This window comes from Puntigrus tetrazona, chromosome 18 (genome assembly GCF_018831695.1).
Source record: "Puntigrus tetrazona isolate hp1 chromosome 18, ASM1883169v1, whole genome shotgun sequence".
In the NCBI taxonomy this organism is placed as follows: Eukaryota; Metazoa; Chordata; class Actinopteri; order Cypriniformes; family Cyprinidae; genus Puntigrus; species Puntigrus tetrazona.
The window spans coordinates 24388116-24406656 of record NC_056716.1 but is presented as its reverse complement, the minus strand read 5'-3'; the positions used below and the strand labels follow the sequence as shown (position 1 = coordinate 24406656).

At 36.5% G+C, this 18541-nt stretch overlaps 2 protein-coding genes across 3 annotated transcripts in view; both read left to right on the top strand.

Moving 5' to 3' along the window:
• The first annotated feature begins 912 nt into the window (after positions 1–912).
• On the top strand, positions 913–4174 carry endouc (endonuclease, polyU-specific C). The gene is made up of 8 exons (XM_043264079.1): positions 913–1084; positions 1489–1548; positions 1635–1734; positions 1818–1929; positions 2509–2630; positions 3155–3267; positions 3353–3503; positions 3584–4174. The coding sequence occupies exons 1-8, from the start codon at positions 1074–1076 to the stop codon at positions 3842–3844; spliced, it is 930 nt and encodes a 309-aa protein (XP_043120014.1). The 5' UTR covers positions 913–1073; the 3' UTR covers positions 3845–4174.
• A 450-nt stretch (positions 4175–4624) lies between these two features.
• Positions 4625–18541, top strand: part of polr3b (polymerase (RNA) III (DNA directed) polypeptide B) — a 19696-nt gene continuing 5779 nt past the window's right edge. For both annotated transcript variants that reach the window (XM_043216648.1, XM_043216649.1), the window contains exons 1-22: positions 4625–4841; positions 4921–4953; positions 5417–5473; positions 5640–5704; positions 5929–6004; positions 6147–6247; positions 6329–6420; positions 6570–6687; positions 6793–6901; positions 8145–8267; positions 9681–9797; positions 9939–10073; positions 12321–12482; positions 13053–13253; positions 13365–13527; positions 14368–14521; positions 14676–14750; positions 14870–14968; positions 15911–16038; positions 17660–17869; positions 18051–18209; positions 18305–18422. In XM_043216648.1, coding sequence (XP_043072583.1) covers positions 4776–4841; positions 4921–4953; positions 5417–5473; positions 5640–5704; positions 5929–6004; positions 6147–6247; positions 6329–6420; positions 6570–6687; positions 6793–6901; positions 8145–8267; positions 9681–9797; positions 9939–10073; positions 12321–12482; positions 13053–13253; positions 13365–13527; positions 14368–14521; positions 14676–14750; positions 14870–14968; positions 15911–16038; positions 17660–17869; positions 18051–18209; positions 18305–18422 — 2561 coding nt within the window. In that variant the 5' untranslated portion in view covers positions 4625–4775. The remainder of the gene's footprint in view (positions 4842–4920; positions 4954–5416; positions 5474–5639; positions 5705–5928; positions 6005–6146; positions 6248–6328; positions 6421–6569; positions 6688–6792; positions 6902–8144; positions 8268–9680; positions 9798–9938; positions 10074–12320; positions 12483–13052; positions 13254–13364; positions 13528–14367; positions 14522–14675; positions 14751–14869; positions 14969–15910; positions 16039–17659; positions 17870–18050; positions 18210–18304; positions 18423–18541) is intronic.

Below are 18541 nucleotides of genomic sequence, written 5' to 3'. Positions count from 1 at the left end.
AACTTTTTTGTCAGTTTTTAGAAGAATGAAGATTGTGAATGGATGTCCTTCATTAAATTCTTTTTTTTTTAAGATGGCCGTTTTAGAGAGAGTAACATGTTGCTGCCAAAAGAAATACTGTAGGTATCAAGTTATAATTTTTTCCACAGTATAGTTGTGGCTTTACCACCACTGTCGTACAAAAGAAATGTAAAATTTAGTAAGAACTTTTAAGAGTAAGCTATTTTGTACCGTGGTACATAAATGAATCAATAGCGCCACCTCTTGCACATTCTCTAGATAGCTGCTTGTTTTTCAGCATTTTATAATGAAATTTTCCACTTTAATTACAATTATAAAACGATACAAGTTCCTTCAAAGTTTTGTTTTAAGTTATAAATTATGTTCGGTTTTTGCTTTCAATTTTTAGAAATAAACATGAAATTATTAAGTCCTTGTATTGTGTCATTGTGTTTTCTCAAGCCTTCCAATAGGGGTCGCGTGTGAGCCCAGAGAGCCAAATCCCCCATAGAACTGCAGTCAAATATCAGCAAGTGTTTTGGCTTATCGAATATGTTTGTGCACCCAAATGTATTTTCGTTTTCATGGAAATCAGTACTGTCTAATAAACAAATGGGATTTTCCTCTGTTGTCTGTATGAAAAGTATTATCTCAAACTCTCACTCAGTGCACACGCAGCACTGTGATTGGTCCATCGTGAACAGCGCGGAGAAAAGACACGCTTACCTTGTGACAAACTGTTCCGCGTGCTACCTCAGCAAAGTTCATAGTTTACACTTTAATAGAAGAAATATATATATTAGTCCGTGAATTTAAAATAAACAGTGAAAAGTTAATATGGATAAATGAATATTTAGATGTATCACTGACCAAACATAGATAACTTCTGCTAAGATCCGCCCATTTATGTTAGCTTTTATTGTACATTATTTTCTACCCACTCGTTCTTTTTCTGTATTTAGTCATGAGAGCATCCCCACGGGCCACTTAACTGGGCGAGTTTTTGTAAGACTTTCAGCAAAAGAAGAAAACTTCACTCGGGTTCTTCCGTGCACGCTCATCAAACCAAAAACATGCTCAAGGGGTATGTGGAAAATTAATTTTTGCTAATGCACTTGTACGTGTTTGTTTATTTATTTATTTATATATTTTGTTCAGTTTCTTCCGCTTTGAAAGCCCAACTGTTTTGCTGAAGGTCGCTTAAGGAGTTTAACGTAGTGATCTTTATTATCATGTTTGTAGTAACCCTTAAGTTCACGCTCGATCAGATGTTTATCAGAAAATTCTTTTAAACTTTTCTTGCATAGTTTTTCTTTCCTCTGTACTGTAAGTCCCAGGAGAATGTGTCTTCACTAATTCTTTATGATCTTTGCCTGGTTGCATAATTTATGTCCATTAAAATGGGATGAAAAGTAAATGCTTAATGAAAGATTGACAAATAAATTCAAGGTATTATAAAGCGTTACTTTATATGCTTTTATGTTTCAGGTATGACTTTGGATGGATGCTTGTGCTGTCGGCACTGTTTACCTTCAGCGATGCTTCTAGGTAAAGTGAAAAGGCTTTTAATACAATTTACACAAAAACCTTTTATACGCGTTTCATACAATTCATTTTTTCCTCCACACTCCCAGTCAAACTGTCAACCAGGAGCTTTCGAATATTTTCAATGAGCTCTGGAAGCTTGATGTGAATCGCCTGAACCCAGGGACGCATTACAATATCTCACTACAGGTGTCAGCATTTTCTATTGTCAAACAACATTGACTATAGTGACTGATCCAGTGCAACATTAAACTGCCTTACGTTTCTTTTAGGGCAAAGCTGGGTACATACCACAGGGAAGCACCAATGCTGTAGACCATGCCTCATCCCCACTGTTTACCAGCGTTGATGAGGCCAAACTGAACTCCATTACCACTTATGCCCGTATGTTTCTTTTGTAAAAACTTCTAACCCCTTTAATTGCTCTGTCCGTTTGCACAAAAGCTTTTTTATCCAAGGAGTGCTGTGCTGCGACATGCCTTCAACAGGGACACACCAAGATACGTTTTAAAATGTAATTATGTTTAGGCAGGCAGTTAATCTTAGTTGATTGGTGGAATTCTGAATGTTTTATGTTGCATTCAGTCATTCTACACGGTTGCTTGTTGTAGCATGTTACCAGAAACATGTTCACGTCGCATATTTAAACGGATAATAATTGTGAAATAGAGAGAACATATTTTTAATGCACAAAAATTTAAAAGAAAATACAAACTTTGTAAGGCATGCACATTAACCTAAAGAAAGCAGCAAAATTTAAAATAGAATAAAAGGAAAAGCAGGGAAGCATTAAAATAAAATATGTATTACATAGGGGAGTAACTTTAATTGCGTAAAATCTTGAAGAAATTAAATGTATTTGTTCATATAAAAGTGTGAGCATGATAATTACCCACCAAAACATTTATGTTATAAAATATATATATTTTTTTTAAATGGTGATTTTTGCTCACCTCTCAACAGGCTTTATGAAGCTTTTAGACAACTATGAGAGGTCTACTGGTGTGGCAGAGAGAGTGACGGCTGAGGAGGTGACCGAAAATAACTCCTTTCTAGATGCTGTTTTGGAGACTGCGGTCATGAAGGTACAAATTCCCTCTCTAATAACTCAAGTTCTGTTCTTTACCACATTCATCTCTTTTTCTTATTTCGAGATGCAACGACAAAAATAAAAATCTGTAAAGATTTAGTGAAGACACATTCACCTGTTGCTAACCAAAGTATTGTGGATGTTCCCCGACACATCCTGTTCTTAGAAACTGTATATTATGACAAGGAGAAGAGAATGTGGAGGGGGGCGTATAATAATGATTCTGGGGGTCGGTCGTTTAGAGCATGAAATGAATAGTTTTCCAACAATGTAAATTTGCCGAAGATCGGCTTAGATGAGTTTTGTGTCTTCTTCGGAACAGATTTGGAGAGGTTTCATTGCGTCACACCTCTACGGTGCCGTCAATAATTGATAAAAACATCACAGTAATCCATTTGACTCCAGTCTAAGACTCTTAGAATCGAAAAATATAAAATGTTACATAAACATTTTCATTTTCAGGTGAATTAGTTCTTTAAATGCTTTTATCTCGTAAATATTCATGTTTTACTCCCTCAGCGTGCCCATCGGTACCTGATTGGAAAGGCAAAATCACGCTCGGATCTGAGATCTTTTAAGAGTCAGTTGTACTACATGTGGTTCCGCCTTTATCATAGAGATAGAAATGGAGGGTAAGTGACTTTAACCAGCATAAACAAATTGTCTTTAGAACCCTATCTGCACTCATTGCTCTAAATTTTTTTTTTTTGCAAAAAGGGAGGACTCCAGTGGATTTGAGCATGTGTTTGTTGGGGAAACCAAGTTTGGCAGAGAAATCATGGGTCTTCACAACTGGGTCCAGTTTTACCTGCAAGAGAAGCAGGAGCTTCTTGATTACAAGGGCTACAAAGCCAGGGACAATGACGCGGTACATTTTTCATCAGTAAATCTATCAGTAAATCTTTGCACAGTCTCTGCTGAATCCGTACTTGTTTTTCTTTCATACAGCCCAGTGACGATGACCATGTCTTGAATGTTCAGTTCAGCTGGCACGGTTTGGTCAAACCTGTGGCCAGCGCCTTTGTTGGTGTGAGTCCTGAGTTTGAAATGGCCATCTTTACCATCCTGTTCCTCACGTCTACTGAGAAGACCACCACAGCCGTGGTCAATCTGGATGAGTACCAGTTGGAGATGGTGGTGCATAGACACGGCCGCTCTATCGGGACCGCTTATCCCAAACTACTCAGCAGCAACAGCAGACACATATAGATCCCATGTGCTGTACTACCCTGGCTGTAGCTTTCAAGCTTTTTAATATTTTTTTCTAACATTTTTTAGAAAATAGGTAAAATTGCAATATACCTTTACTAAGTAACTAGATGCTTGTTTACTTCACTTATATCACAAACCACACTATGCTCATTTACAGAGCTTTGTTTTCACTTAAATTTAATTCTGAGCAAATATTTCCTCAGAATTTTCTTTCATACAATGGTCTTTTCATGTCATTTATACCTATTTGCCTATATTGACTAAGCTGTTGTATGCATTAGTTGATAATGGAAAATAGAGTTTTTCGCATTAAAAATAATTTTTTGATCCACTTGTGTGATTATTTACAGAATTCAGTTACATTTATTTTTGAGTAGCTAGCATGAACTTTGCAGGACAGCGGGCCTCCGGGATCAAGTTTGATGACCCCCCTGGTTTACGTTAACAGAAATAAATAAATGTTATAAATAAGAATGTCATTACCAAATATGAAAAACTAGTTACAACATCTATAAATTTTCACTTTAAAACGTCAGAGAACACTAGCGAAAATGCTTCTACTTTACATTTGTTGCTTATTGTACACATGGCCTGTGTGCTCAGTAGATCACTGACCTAACACAACACGGTTTAATTGTGGTTGTGGTTATATTTAGAATCCCTGATTTTCAGTGTGGTACACCTTATATTGTTATATTTATATATGTAGGACACGTGTATGAGATTATTGGAGAATAAAAGTCGGAATACATACGTGCGCATGCGTTCCTCCCCGGTCTGATTTTGATGTTACACCTCACACTTTCACGTGTAGCGCAAACTTCCGTTCAGAGTGTTTTTCACCTGGTCACGGCGCGTGTGATGGTTTTCTAACATTCGTGACATTGTTCGCATTCGGGGTTTATTTCTATCACAACTAATAAGCGAAATGCTGCAGGAGGAGTTTGGGGAAATGACTCCCCAGCAGCTCGCTGCTCCCGTGGACACTGTGGAGGTGAGTGAATAGAGGCATGAGTGCAACTGTCACCAAACATTATTATATATTTTTTTATTTTTATATATCTGTCTTGCAGGAAAAGTGGAAACTGCTTCCAGCCTTTCTGAAGGTAAAATCAAGTTGACAGTGTCATTATGAAAATCATGAATAAATAAAATATGTATTTGTTTGAAACCTATGATCTGACATATTGGTAGTTTGATATGTCGTTTCAAGCAGTGACAGAAGTGAGACATGCTGGTATGTTTTAAAGAATAAATTATTTCAAATTATATTTAACATTTTTAACTTTTGTAATTATTATTCAAACAATTACGTACTTGGACATGCCTCACAACACAGGAGTATTTAAGGGAACTCAAAAATAACTATAACTTTGGTTATATAAAGTTTAAAAAACAAATCACATCTTGATTTGTGTTGTTTTTCAACTATCTATACTTGCTCTTTTCTTATGCATGTGGCACATTCTTATCATCCAGAGTTTTATTAATTGTTACGTTTCCATCCTCTAATTACATATTCTTGTCATTTATGTATGTATTTATTTATTCATTCGTTGATATTTTTAGGTTAAAGGCTTGGTTAAACAGCACATCGATTCCTTCAATTACTTCATCAATGTAGAGGTTTGTTGACTTTATTTACGCATGTTTCCAGTCACAGGTCTCTTTGCATATATTGTAAATGCAATAAATTTGTTGTCTGGTGTGGTTTCCATGTCACCAGATCGTGGTTTTGGTTATTTCTTGTAACCTTTAGTAGCATAAACTTAATATCTACAAATCTCTCCAGATAAAAAAGATCATGAAGGCGAATGAGAAGATCACAAGTGATGCTGATCCAATGTGGTACCTAAAGTAAGGATATTGTTCAATTAGACACATTTAATTTATATTAATATATATATATATATATATATATATATATATATATATATATATATATATATATATATATATTTCTGCTCATTTTAGTTAATTTCGTTTAAAGTTTATATTTTATATTAGCTTCGTTTCAATTACTGAACAAGAATTTGTGTTATCAGTGCCAACACTGCATGTTATACCTCATCCATATATAGATATCTCAATATCTACGTTGGCATGCCTGATGTAGAAGAAAGCTTTAATGTGACCAGACCAGTGTCGCCACACGAGGTAACATATTTGTTTTTCTCTATTAAAGCAAACATAAAAGCTTGTTAAATTAGCAATATAATAAAGATTGCAGTATTTACTTACAATGATTATGCTTTTTTTTTTTTTTTTTTTTTTTTTTTTTTTTTAAATCTATCACTAGTGTCGTCTCAGGGATATGACATATTCGGCCCCCATCACTGTGGATATAGAGTACACTCGAGGCAGCCAAAGAATTATTCGCAATGCTCTCCCTATTGGAAGGTACCTGTGTTTGGGCTAAAAGCTTTGCAAACGCTTTTCCTTTTCCTAGCAATATTAAATGCACTTTCTGTTTTTAAATAGGATGCCAATAATGCTGCGAAGCTCCAACTGTGTATTGACAGGAAAGACGCAAATGGAGTTCTCGAAGCTTAATGAATGTCCTCTGGATCCAGGTAGATTATCATAGAATTCCTCCCATCTGTCTCAGTCATATTTGACTGTTTGCATGCCATAGGTTGATGTGGATAATCCCATCTGAAGCTCATATGAGTGAGGGCAGGTCTTGGTGCACAGGTGTGATACAGGACTCGTCTGTGTGCAGGTGGTTATTTCATTGTGAAAGGGCAAGAAAAGGTCATTCTCATTCAGGAACAGTTGTCTAAGAACCGCATCATCGTGGAGCAAGATCGCAAAGGTGCTGTGGGAGCCTCCGTCACCAGGTGCTGGGATTTGCACTTCTGTTTAAATAATAATAATAAACTACTTTAAAGTTTAAAGTGCATCTTTAAAGCTCTAGTTGTGTGCTCATGTGTCTCTGATTTTAGTTCTACTCATGAGAAAAAAAGCAGAACCAACATGATTGTGAAACAAGGGCGGTTTTACCTGAAGCACAACACCCTCTCTGAAGATGCACCCATTGCTATTATCTTTAAGGTGAGATTGTGGTTCGAAATGGTGATATACAGCATGATTGTTCTGTGTCTTTGTCAGGTGAGTTGGCGAAGCAAAATTTGCTACTTCTCATGGTTTGTCAATACATGAGGACACGTACTGTATCCAACCAGCAGATGGTGCACACTGACAAACAATGACAAACAGTGCAGCGTGCAACTCTTTGAAACCTTGACACTAACAAAAAAAAAATCAGCATGTTACAATCATTTCTGAAGGGTCATGTGACCCTGTAGATTTGAGTAATGACTGCTGAAAATTCAGCTTTGCCATCACAGGAATAAGTTACTTAAGTTACTGTTTTTTTTTGTTTGTTTTTTTACATATATTTGTTTATATGCTTTATTTCAAATTCCACCATTACTGCTTTTCTGTATCATGATAAATAAGTGCAGACTTGATAAGCATAACACCTTAACATTTCTTACGACCCCAAACTTAAAATGATACTATAGCTTTAGCTGTGACTGTATTAATAACGTAAAATGTACGTTTATCCGCTTTGACCCATTATTACCTGTTTAATAATAATATTTATTTAATATGTCAGAGAGAACTCACTGGTGATGTTATTTTACTATTACTTGTTATTTTAAGCATCTATTGAAATGTCATTGATATGATACATTTGTCATAAAATTACCTTCTTTTTTTCAAGGTCTTTTCTAAATCATTTGATAATATTTTAATTGTTTTAGCAATTACGTTTTTGTTATTCCTTTTTTATGCATTTTTAATTTAGTTTCCTCCGTTCTTTGACACAGAGTTCAATATCACATGACAGTTGAAACATTTAATTAGAGCTTAGTTCAGAGAACCTGGTTGTACTATGACGGATGTTTTTACTAGCCCAGGCTCTCTCTAAACATATGGGTCTGATTGGTTGGGGACAAGGCGAGGAGTAAATCGGCTGTAGGGCTTGTTTGCTTTGCACTTGTCTGTCCACAGCACATTCCACCAGGATTTCCTTGCGACTCTGCAGCCGTGCCAAACGGTGGAGACCTTTTAAGCACTGTGATCCACCCAGTCCTGTTCCCACAGTCCCCTATTAGCATAAATAAATGTCATCGAGGCCTGTGGCACTGTATTCACCTTTGCATTGGAGTAGTGTCCTAGTGGAGTAGTGTTTTTTTTGTTGTTGTTAATGTATCCCTTTCATGTCTATACTGTCTTATTTTATGTGACTATGTACCTAATTTACTGTTATTCTCCTGTCCTCCATCAGGCCATGGGAGTGGAGAGCGATCAGGAGATAGTTCAGATGATTGGCACGGAGGAACATGTCATGGCTGCATTCGCTCCCAGTTTGGAAGAATGTCAGAAGGCCCAAATATTCACTCAAACTCAGGTACCTCTGACAAGATTTCTGCCATCATTTAAAAGGGTGCTTTGCTTTACCAATAAATGCATAACGCCTACAAAACAACAACACTAAACGAAATGGTATTAGTATTAACAAATGCTTTCGATTGCTTGACCACTGAATGATGCTTTAAACTTCAAAGCTTTCAAAAAGCAGGTATCCCACTTTTGAGGTGTATTATCAAATGCTGAAGCACAGTTTGCTGAATCTGAAATGTATTATTCATTGCGAGACTCAACAATGGGTCAGCGAGGACCATATCTGCATCCTAGCAACCTGTGTCTGAGCGGATGTGAATGCCTGTTTACGTGGTTGTGGCATTGTGTGGGCCTCATCAAAGGTCTGCTAATGAGCCTACGTGTGTGCACCAATTGACCAGAGCAGACCCCAGTTAGATAAGATGTGCTATTAGGACTGAGAATCGGTCAAGAGTTTGAAGCTAGATTTAATATAAGGATTTGTGACTACCTGCTAAATATTTAGGCAGCCTTGCCATTTAAAAAAAAAAAAAAATTGGGATTCAGGGTTATTGTATTTGAAGCAGTATATGTATATGTGTGTGTGTATATATATATATATAAAGTTTGTTTTTTATTTACTGCTAAATATTTTGTGATTATATGCATTATATTATATATATATATATATATGTTTAAAAGTTACATAATTTGTACATTTAAAAAACATACATATATATATATATACATATATATATATATATATATATACTATATATATATATATATATATATATATATATATATATATATATATATATATATATATATATATATATATATACACACATATATATATATATATATATATATATATATATATATATATATATATATATATATATATATATATATATATATGTATATATATATATATACATATACATATACATATATATATATATGTATGTATGTGTTTTCAATGTTTTAAACAGTTTAGCATAACTGTTGAGTGGTACTTGTCAGTTACACATCATTCCATGGTTCAAAGTGGGTGGTCTGAAGGAGAAGCCTAGTCTGTGTGACCTTTGACCTCTGAAATAGAACATGTCGCAGGCTCAGGTGTGTGTGTGTGTATATGCATGTGTCTGCAGAGAATGGAGGGGTCCAGTTCTCTGATAGCCCTTTAGAGAGCCAGTGAACCCTGCACCAGCTTGGTCACTCCAGATTAAACGCTTTGATTTTGATGCGTTTAATCTTATTAATTGAGGCTCAAAAACGTGCTTTTCATTCCATATAACTTAATTCTTTATAACATACTTTGAAATGCAAAACTGCCGTCAAGTCTAAATACGAGAGAATAGTTACACTAGTGAATACATTTGTAAAAGAAATCTGTAAACATTGCACTTGCCTGTGTGTCCTTTTTGTTTCCTTTCAGGCACTAAAATACATCGGTAATAAAGTGAGGCGTCAGCGCATGTGGGGTGGCCCAAAGAAAACCAAGATGGAAGAAGCCAGAGAGCTGTTAGCCTCTACGATCCTCACCCATGTACCAGTACGTCATTGTTTACATGCCCTTCTATACACATTATGAATAGTCTTCCCCATTCCTTCATTCTTTTTTAAATTGCCTTTTATTCCATGATATCAGAGTATGAAGTGTTTGTTGAACCCGTCATGTGTTTCTGCCTCCCAGGTTAAAGAGTTTAACTTTCGAGCTAAGTGTATTTACCTTGCTGTGATGGTGCGTAGAGTCATTCTTGCTCAAGGGGACAACAAAGTGGATGATCGTGATTACTATGGAAACAAACGTCTGGAGTTGGCTGGCCAGGTATCTGCTTCTTATAGTTTTATATAGTAACCTCTGCATCCAAATGACAGTAAAGACTTTGGCATTTTTCTTTCCTTTTTTTTTTTTTTTTTAAGTTTCTATGTATCCAGAAAAGCGTATCAGTTTCCATAAATCTATTAATGGAACAGTTCCCCCAAAAATGGAAATTACCTCATGATTTACTCACCTCCAAGCCATACTAGGGTGTATATAACTTTCTTCTTTCAGACGAACACAGTCTAAGTTTAAAAATGTATCCTGGCTCTTCCAAGCTTGGTAATGCTGGTGGATGGTGACCATCATTTTGAAGCTCCATAAACAATATATATATCCATCATAAAAATAACCTATATGCCTCTGTGTGGTTAACACAGGTTTTTCGTCAGAGCCAGACCTCTACTCTCTTTCAAATGTAAAACCCATCGATTTGCTTCAGAAGACAAGTGTTAACCCCTGGTTTATGGAGCCTCAAAATAATGGTCACCATCAACCAGCATGACCAAGCTTGAAAGAGGCAGGATACATATAAAAAACTGTGTTGTTCTGAAAGAAAAAATAAACACAGCTAGTTTCAACATTGAAAATAATAATATAAATATATATTAAAACAGTTTAAATTGTAATATTTCCCAGTATTACTGGTGTTGCTGTAACTTTAATCAAATAAATGCAGCTTTGGTAAGCTTTTGAATGGTAGTTTGTGTTGGTTATCCTGCTACTCTGCTCTTCAAAATATTTATGGATTCAGAAATGGCATTAGTTTGGCATTTCGTTACTATCAGTAAAAAGCAAAAAACATGTTGCTCAGTGTCACATCCTGCTCAAACCTCAGCTGCCTTTTTGTGACCGTTTCAAACTGCTTGGCATCAATACAGATGAATACAAGACTTGTGAAATATTCACTTTAAAAGAAAGTACAATGTAAAGCTCCACTTTCCTTACATCCATCCATCCATCTCTGTCTGCCTTTTCCATTCACACCCCCTCTAATTCTATTAAGAATGACTGGCAGCCCCTCCAAGCTCAGGCCATTAATTATGATAATGCTAGTGTTTATTTATCTGTTTTTATCCAGCCATGTATTTGGGAGCTGAAATAAAGATTAGTGCGCGTAATGTTTGTTCGTATCTCTTTTGAGATTGTCGCTCCTGTACGGCAGATTTCATATTACATCCTGGACGTGGGTGCCGTCTCGCTGGTGCGCTCCGACATTTTTTGTGCTCTTGTCTAACACAACTGATCTCTTTTTCTCTCATTAGACACACTGTTGGCCTCTTATGAAACTGATCAGAAGCCAAAAACAGCAGATACAGGCTTGGCTAGCTCCCAATCCCTCACCTTCCCTTTTGTTTCTACTCTGCTTGTCATTATAATACCGTCATTATTTTCCCAATGCTTTGTTTCATCCGCATCCCCCATGCTTCTGCCTTTCCCTCCATTCCCAGCCGGCCCGCTTTTGTTGCGGGCGAGATATGTGGCAGCAACGCCCGACTGCAGCCCAGCCAAACTCAGGGATTTCTCCTCTTTATTATAATTTAGCCCAGCTATGACAAAAGAATAGCCGCCTTGACTGGAGCGATTGAGCTAATCCACCAGCCCGACTGTGATAATGTAATTACCGCTGTCTTAAGTCCTTTAATTTCCCTCCGCCTGCACTGAGGTGGGGTGTGTTTATGTGTGTACGCGCTTGCTTACGTTAGTGTGTGAGCGATGCAGAGTTAGTGAGTGACAGGAACCCTTTCAGTGGGGCTTTACATGCACATGCACTCTTTCCAACACCTCCAATCTCCTTTCTCCTCATTCACGATTCCCTGACATTCAACTAATTGGCCTGGCTGTGCTGCGGAAGCTTAATTTCTTTATTAATTTTCGCCAAGGATGTTTATTTTCGCATATGCAAATGCGGAGCAGAAGGGGAGGGGCTTCTATTGAAGAAAATCTGAGAATGAGAGGCCAGGTCAAATTTATTAGAGCGTGGAAACACCTGTTTATTAAATCTGGGATAAGAAGATGAGAGGGAAGGCAGAGCCAGATAAAGTTAATAAAAACATGTTATCTGGAAAAGACGGCACTTGCGAGATGAAGTCATCCATTTGCTGTCCTTTTTTTTTCTTTCTCTCTTCTGTTGATGTGATAATTTCTGTTCTTAATGATTGAGTGAATATATGTAACATTGTTTGATGGATAATATACAGGTTTTGTTTTAGTCACACTGAGTTTTGTACCCATTACTTTGTGTTTCTCAAGCTCCTGTCCCTGCTTTTTGAGGATCTGTTTAAAAAGTTCAACTCGGAGCTGAAGAAGATCGCTGACCAGATCATCCCCAAACAGAGAGCAGCTCAGTTTGATGTGGTGAAGCACATGAGGCAGGACCAGATCACTAACGGCATGGTTAACGCTATCTCTACTGTGAGTCCAGACACAGTCCATCTGTAACGGGTTTACAGGGCAAAACAGATCAGGAACTGTCCAGCTGTGATGCTTTTTAAACCGTATTGCTGAAATTTCCATGTTTGATTCACTATTAACCTTTTTTAAAAATAGTACACTCACTTTATATTTGACTGAAAACTTCAAAGTAAATTTAATTACTCTTTAAGATCATTAGAAGCACATTCAGGCTGACTGTTAGTCTGGATAATTCAAGATTTGCAGAACAATGTTATTTTAGTATTTTATATATGTTAGTATTTTTAATTAGCTTCATTTTAGTGATTTGATTGGATTTGTTCATTTATTAGTTTTGATTTTTTTAAATATTTCTATACAGCTTAAATTTTTTCTTTGTCTCTTTTAGTAGGTCACTGAGGCAGCTTTTCTAATTTGTTTTTGATCTTTTTTTTTATTGTACCTTAATTTCAGTTATCAAAAATTACTTGTAGTAACAATTTTTGTTGGTTCATTTTACATTTTAGTTCTTAAAAAAAAAGACTTCTTGTTAATTACTTAATGTATTTTTCTTCTTTTTCCCTCTCTTAGGGGAACTGGTCCCTAAAGAGGTTTAAGATGGACAGGCAGGGTGTGACTCAGGTTCTCTCCCGCCTCTCCTTCATCTCAGCTCTGGGCATGATGACCAGGATCTCCTCTCAGTTTGAGAAAACCAGGAAAGTTAGTGGTCCCCGCTCCCTCCAGCCCTCCCAGTGGGGCATGTTGTGCCCCTCAGACACACCTGAAGGAGAGGTCAGTGTCCATCATTTAGAAAAGAGCAGCAATGGTCACTGGAAAACCCATATTGGTTTACAATTAACTTCAGTAATTTAAATTCTAACAGCTGTGTGATTTGTTGTCTAGGCTTGTGGTCTGGTTAAAAATCTGGCTCTGATGACCCACATCACTACTGACATGGAGGACGGCCCCATCATCAAGCTGGCCTTCAACCTGGGAGTGGAGGACGTTAACCTTCTGTGCGGAGAGGAGCTGTCCTACCCCACAGTCTTCCTCGTCTTCCTCAACGGTATCTGCTCACACAGGCAGAACAAAAGCTAAACAACACATTCTTCCCCCTTTTATTTTTCAAGCACACAGACAGGCTACAAGCATTTGAATAATATTTAAATGAACTTCTGCTGTTCCACGACTACAAAAGGGTGTGCCATTGATTACCTTTTAATGTCATGTCACAGAAAACTCACCCCACTAATTAATTCATGTATATGTTTTTCACAGCGCTGATAAGTTACAAATTACACAGGCTGCCACAGCGGCTAATTAATTAGCAAACACAGCAGGTGTCAATGCGTAAATAAATACAATCCCTCCCAACTTAATCTGCTTGCCCACAACAACATTGAGACTGTGTATGCATCTGGGTGGCCCCATAGTGGGCCTCTGATATTGAGACAAGCCAAAAGTTTTTCTTTTGAAATCTGGGTGGCCACATTTGTGGGCCTCTGAATATTTATGCTAAACAATTTCATATATTTTATATTTATATAATATATATATATATATATATATATATATATATATATATATATATATATATATATATATATATATATTATTATATTATTATTATTATTATTATTATATATATATATATATATATATATATATATATATATATATATATATATATATATATATGTGTGTATATATATGTAAAAATTAGTAAAGATTTCATTTCGTTTTTGTGTGTTGCACTATGATTCTTAAATGGAATGTAATGATTCTTGTACTAAATATGCTTGACCAAGTTGTTTGCCATGAACTATTGTTACACTGAATGAGAATTTAGTATTTATCTTTTGTAAATCATGGTAAAAAAAATTATCAAAAAAATTTTCCTTTCTAGGTAACATTCTTGGAGTGATCAGAGACCATCAGAAGTTGGTCTATACCTTCAGACTGATGCGTAGAGCAGGCTTTATAAACGAGTTTGTGTCCATTTCAACCAATCTGACCGACCGCTGTGTGTATATTTCTTCTGATGGGGGCCGTTTGTGCAGGTACTACAGATTTTTATTTTTTTTTTTTAAACCACAAAATTAAAAGTCATATATACTGCAGTAAATATACTCCTTTTAAAACCAGTACCCAGTGTTGTCAGATGCCTTATATTGTGCAGATATATTTGAATTGCATTCTGTGTGCTTCTGGCAGACCGTACATCATTGTGAAGAATGGACAGCCAGCTGTGAAGAACAAACACATTGAGGAATTGTCTCAGGGCTACAGGTGCGTTTAAAGTCAATCAATATTTGAAAATTACATTTGAATGGAGAGTCCAGAATGTAGATTTGACTGTCTTATTCGTGCCTTTTTTTATTGTTCTTGCCACCCACTTTTTCCTGTAGAACGTTTGAGGACTTCCTTCATGAAAGTCTGGTGGAGTATTTGGATGTAAATGAAGAAAATGACTGTAACATTGCTTTATATGAGCATATCATTACGAAGTGAGTACTTCTAATTCGGGCCCTTAAAGTATTTGGACACTTAAAACATTGATTAGTAATTCTCATTGCAATAGAAAACACATTTGCAAAGTATTTATTATAATTATTTTTAAGTGTAATATTTCAGTAAATATAACCTTGTGTCTTGTTTTATTATCTAATGTAACGTTTCTACCATATTCATTATCAATATTGTAGAATTTTGAATTAATAATGGTATGTGTTTATATATTTAGTATTAAACTTTATCATTAGCTTAATTTGAATTTAGGTGTATGTATTGATACTGGAAATTCATTCCCATATTTTTATTCCAATGTTAGGTTACATTTATCATTCTTTTGTTCACTTAAATCTTTAACTAATAATGATATAATAATAACTTTGTTGTCAAATGTAAATTTATAAAATCCTAATAGGAATCAGCATTTTTCATATTGTACATTTTATAATGCTTTGGTGCATAAATTCACTTATTTCATTTTAAATTATTTTATTTTTTGAGGTTTATATTTGTTTTTATATATTAAAATTATATTACTTAATTATTTAGTTATTATTAGCACTGGCCATAACATTTATTTTTAGGAAAGATTTTGAGAATTTTATTATCAGCCGTAGGTGGTTATTAGACATAATGATTTAGTATAGAGCTGGGCGCTATATTCATTGTTATATTCATGCTCATCTCGTCAGTATATTGCGTAGCTTGGCAGTGATCTACGGTTCTGTATATAAACTGCCACTCTGATTGAAAACGGGTGATGGAGATTTACAGCTAATCAAGGAACCAGCTTTACTGACGAGATGCGCACAAATATATATTGATGAATATATCGCCCAGCCCTAATTTATTATTGAGCAGAAGTAATATTGGTGACTTTCTAACATTGTTTTGACACCTTATGAGTCTACATGCTGAACAATGTGTGTTTTATTCAGGGACACGACCCATTTGGAGATTGAACCGTTCACGCTGCTGGGGGTCTGCGCTGGTTTGATTCCTTACCCTCATCATAACCAGTCCCCCAGAAACACCTATCAGTGTGCTATGGGCAAGCAGGCTATGGGTAAGGCCACTACAGTCTCCATCTCCAAACATCCACTTCCAAACACACTCCTATTCACTCACTGACACATTCACTTTCAAACTGGTATTCAAAACCTTTGACACACACACCACATTCTGTATGTATGTGGACATCAAACATCGCCTGCTTGCGTAGTCTGCTTTTGTGTGTGTGTGGGGAGGCCTTTCCCTGCCAGTGTCTCTGAGTGTCATTAGGCATTCATTGTGTCCTGAGCTCAGTGTGCAGAGCAGGGTTAGTGTGCTCAGCTGCGCAAGAGGGAAAGAGAGCACACACACTCCGCTGCCCTGGTTACCAAAACTACTTAAACCTCTCCTGGCCACCACCCCCATTACAAAACCACTGAGACTGTGACTATATTTGGCCCAATATCCTAGGCCTTGTCTTCTTTTTTCTGGACGGACAGCCCCATACATGTGCAAATCCAGTTGTGTGGCCCCAGCCCTATTATCACACACTGTGTGCTTGTACCCTGATTGTAGAGTAATAGCATCTGACAAATGTCAAGGCCTCAAGGGACGGCGGCTATTATACTTTGACCTCACCCCCCAATCTCTGCCATGCTAAACCTCCACCCCAGAGATTTTAACACTGCCGACGCCAGCCTTAACATAAACACCCCTCAGACAGTCAGTTAAATGTGATCAAATGTGCATCAGCTGTTTCATATATCGTTTAAAAAGCACTGAATTGAGTTTCAGCAAGTAAAAAAAAAACACCTGTGGTAATTGTAGAGCCCTTTCTGACAGCATTTGATAATACAGTAGCTATTATTAAATAATAAAAAACAATGCTTTTGCAATATTTATATTTAATGTAATATTTAATTAGTCTTTTATAATGTTAAACACATTAGTATTTGTAGAAATTTTAAGCTGTTCTGATTAATATTAGTTAATGCATCAATACATATTATGTTGCTACGTTATGTTGGAGCAGTGTTGATAAAGGCATGGTTCAAATTTACAAATTTAAATTCTGCCATTAATTACTCGCCCTCACTTCTTTCGCAACCCGTAAGACCTTCATTCGTCTTTGAAACAGAAATAAAGATGCTTTTGATGAAATCAAATGTTTTCTGAACCTGCATCGACAGCTATGCAACAAGCATGTTCAAGGCCCAAAAAGAAAGTGCAGACATCACTGGTTAAGTGGACGCTATGGGAGTAATTTTTGTGTGCAAAGAAAAAAAAAAAAATTGTGTCGGTCATCAGCGTGCGTTTATGAGAATACCATGATGCGTTGTGGTGCTGTCATGAGCACAGGCCAAAGACTTACACGGAAGAGAAGAAATTGTTAAATAAAGTAATTTTTCAGGCTCTCAGTCTTCATCACAAATATCTTAATCTGTGTTGCAAAGATAAAAGTTCTTACGGGTTTGGAACCACATGTGGGTGAGTAATTAATGACAGAGTTTTCATTTTTGAGTGAACTATCCTTTTAAACACTTCAAATGACTTACTTATTAACCAAAAAAACTTTCAAAAATGCCAAAATAAATTATACTAAATATGAATTCATACAACAAGGCAGTATTTTTCCTCTTTTGCATGTTTTTCAGTCCTTTTGAGTGATGCCTCATTTCATTGCTGATTCTGATCAGGTACTATTGGCTATAATCAGAGGAACCGAATAGACACCCTGATGTACCTGCTAGCGTACCCACAGAGGCCTATGGTGAAGACGAAGACCATCGAGCTGATTGACTTTGAGAAGCTGCCCGCAGGCCAGAATGCTACTGTGGCTGTAATGAGCTACAGCGGCTATGATATAGAAGACGCCTTGGTGCTCAACAAGGCTTCTCTTGACAGAGGTAAGAGCTAAATAACTAATGCTGAATGCTTAGACTTGGCTCACTTATCAGTTAGTAGCATTCTGAAGTGACTATATTAACGTTCCAAATAAAATTAAGAAGAAAATCTGAAAAATAATGTAGATTTCGTAACATTCACTTTTGTCCATTGTCTTCTATTGTTCTTCTGTGTTGCATTTAGGCTTTGGTAGATGTCTGGTGTACAAGAACGCTAAGTGCACCTTAAGGCGGTACACTAACCAGACCTTCGACAAAGTGATGGGTCCAATGCTGGATGCGGAAACACGCAAACCCATTTGGAGACATAGCATCCTGGATGCTGATGGCATCTGCTCGCCTGGTAAGACTCTTTGAGAGAACCACATTTCGGCTGATTAATGTAGGCTATGTTGATTGAAGGATAAGCATTGATGACTTATGTCACATCCCTCAAAGGTGAGAAGGTCGAAAACAAGCAGGTGCTGGTGAATAAGTCAATGCCAACCGTCACCCAAACGCCACTGGAGGGCAGTGCCCAGCCAGGCCAACCACAATACAGAGACGTGCCAGTCACGTAAGAAACTGTTTGTCTGATGAAATTAAATTTGAATCCCACTGTGTAATATACCAACTGTTTTATTTGAGAAAAAGTTAATTTTCTAAAGCCACACAAATGCCCAACTTTCTTTATTC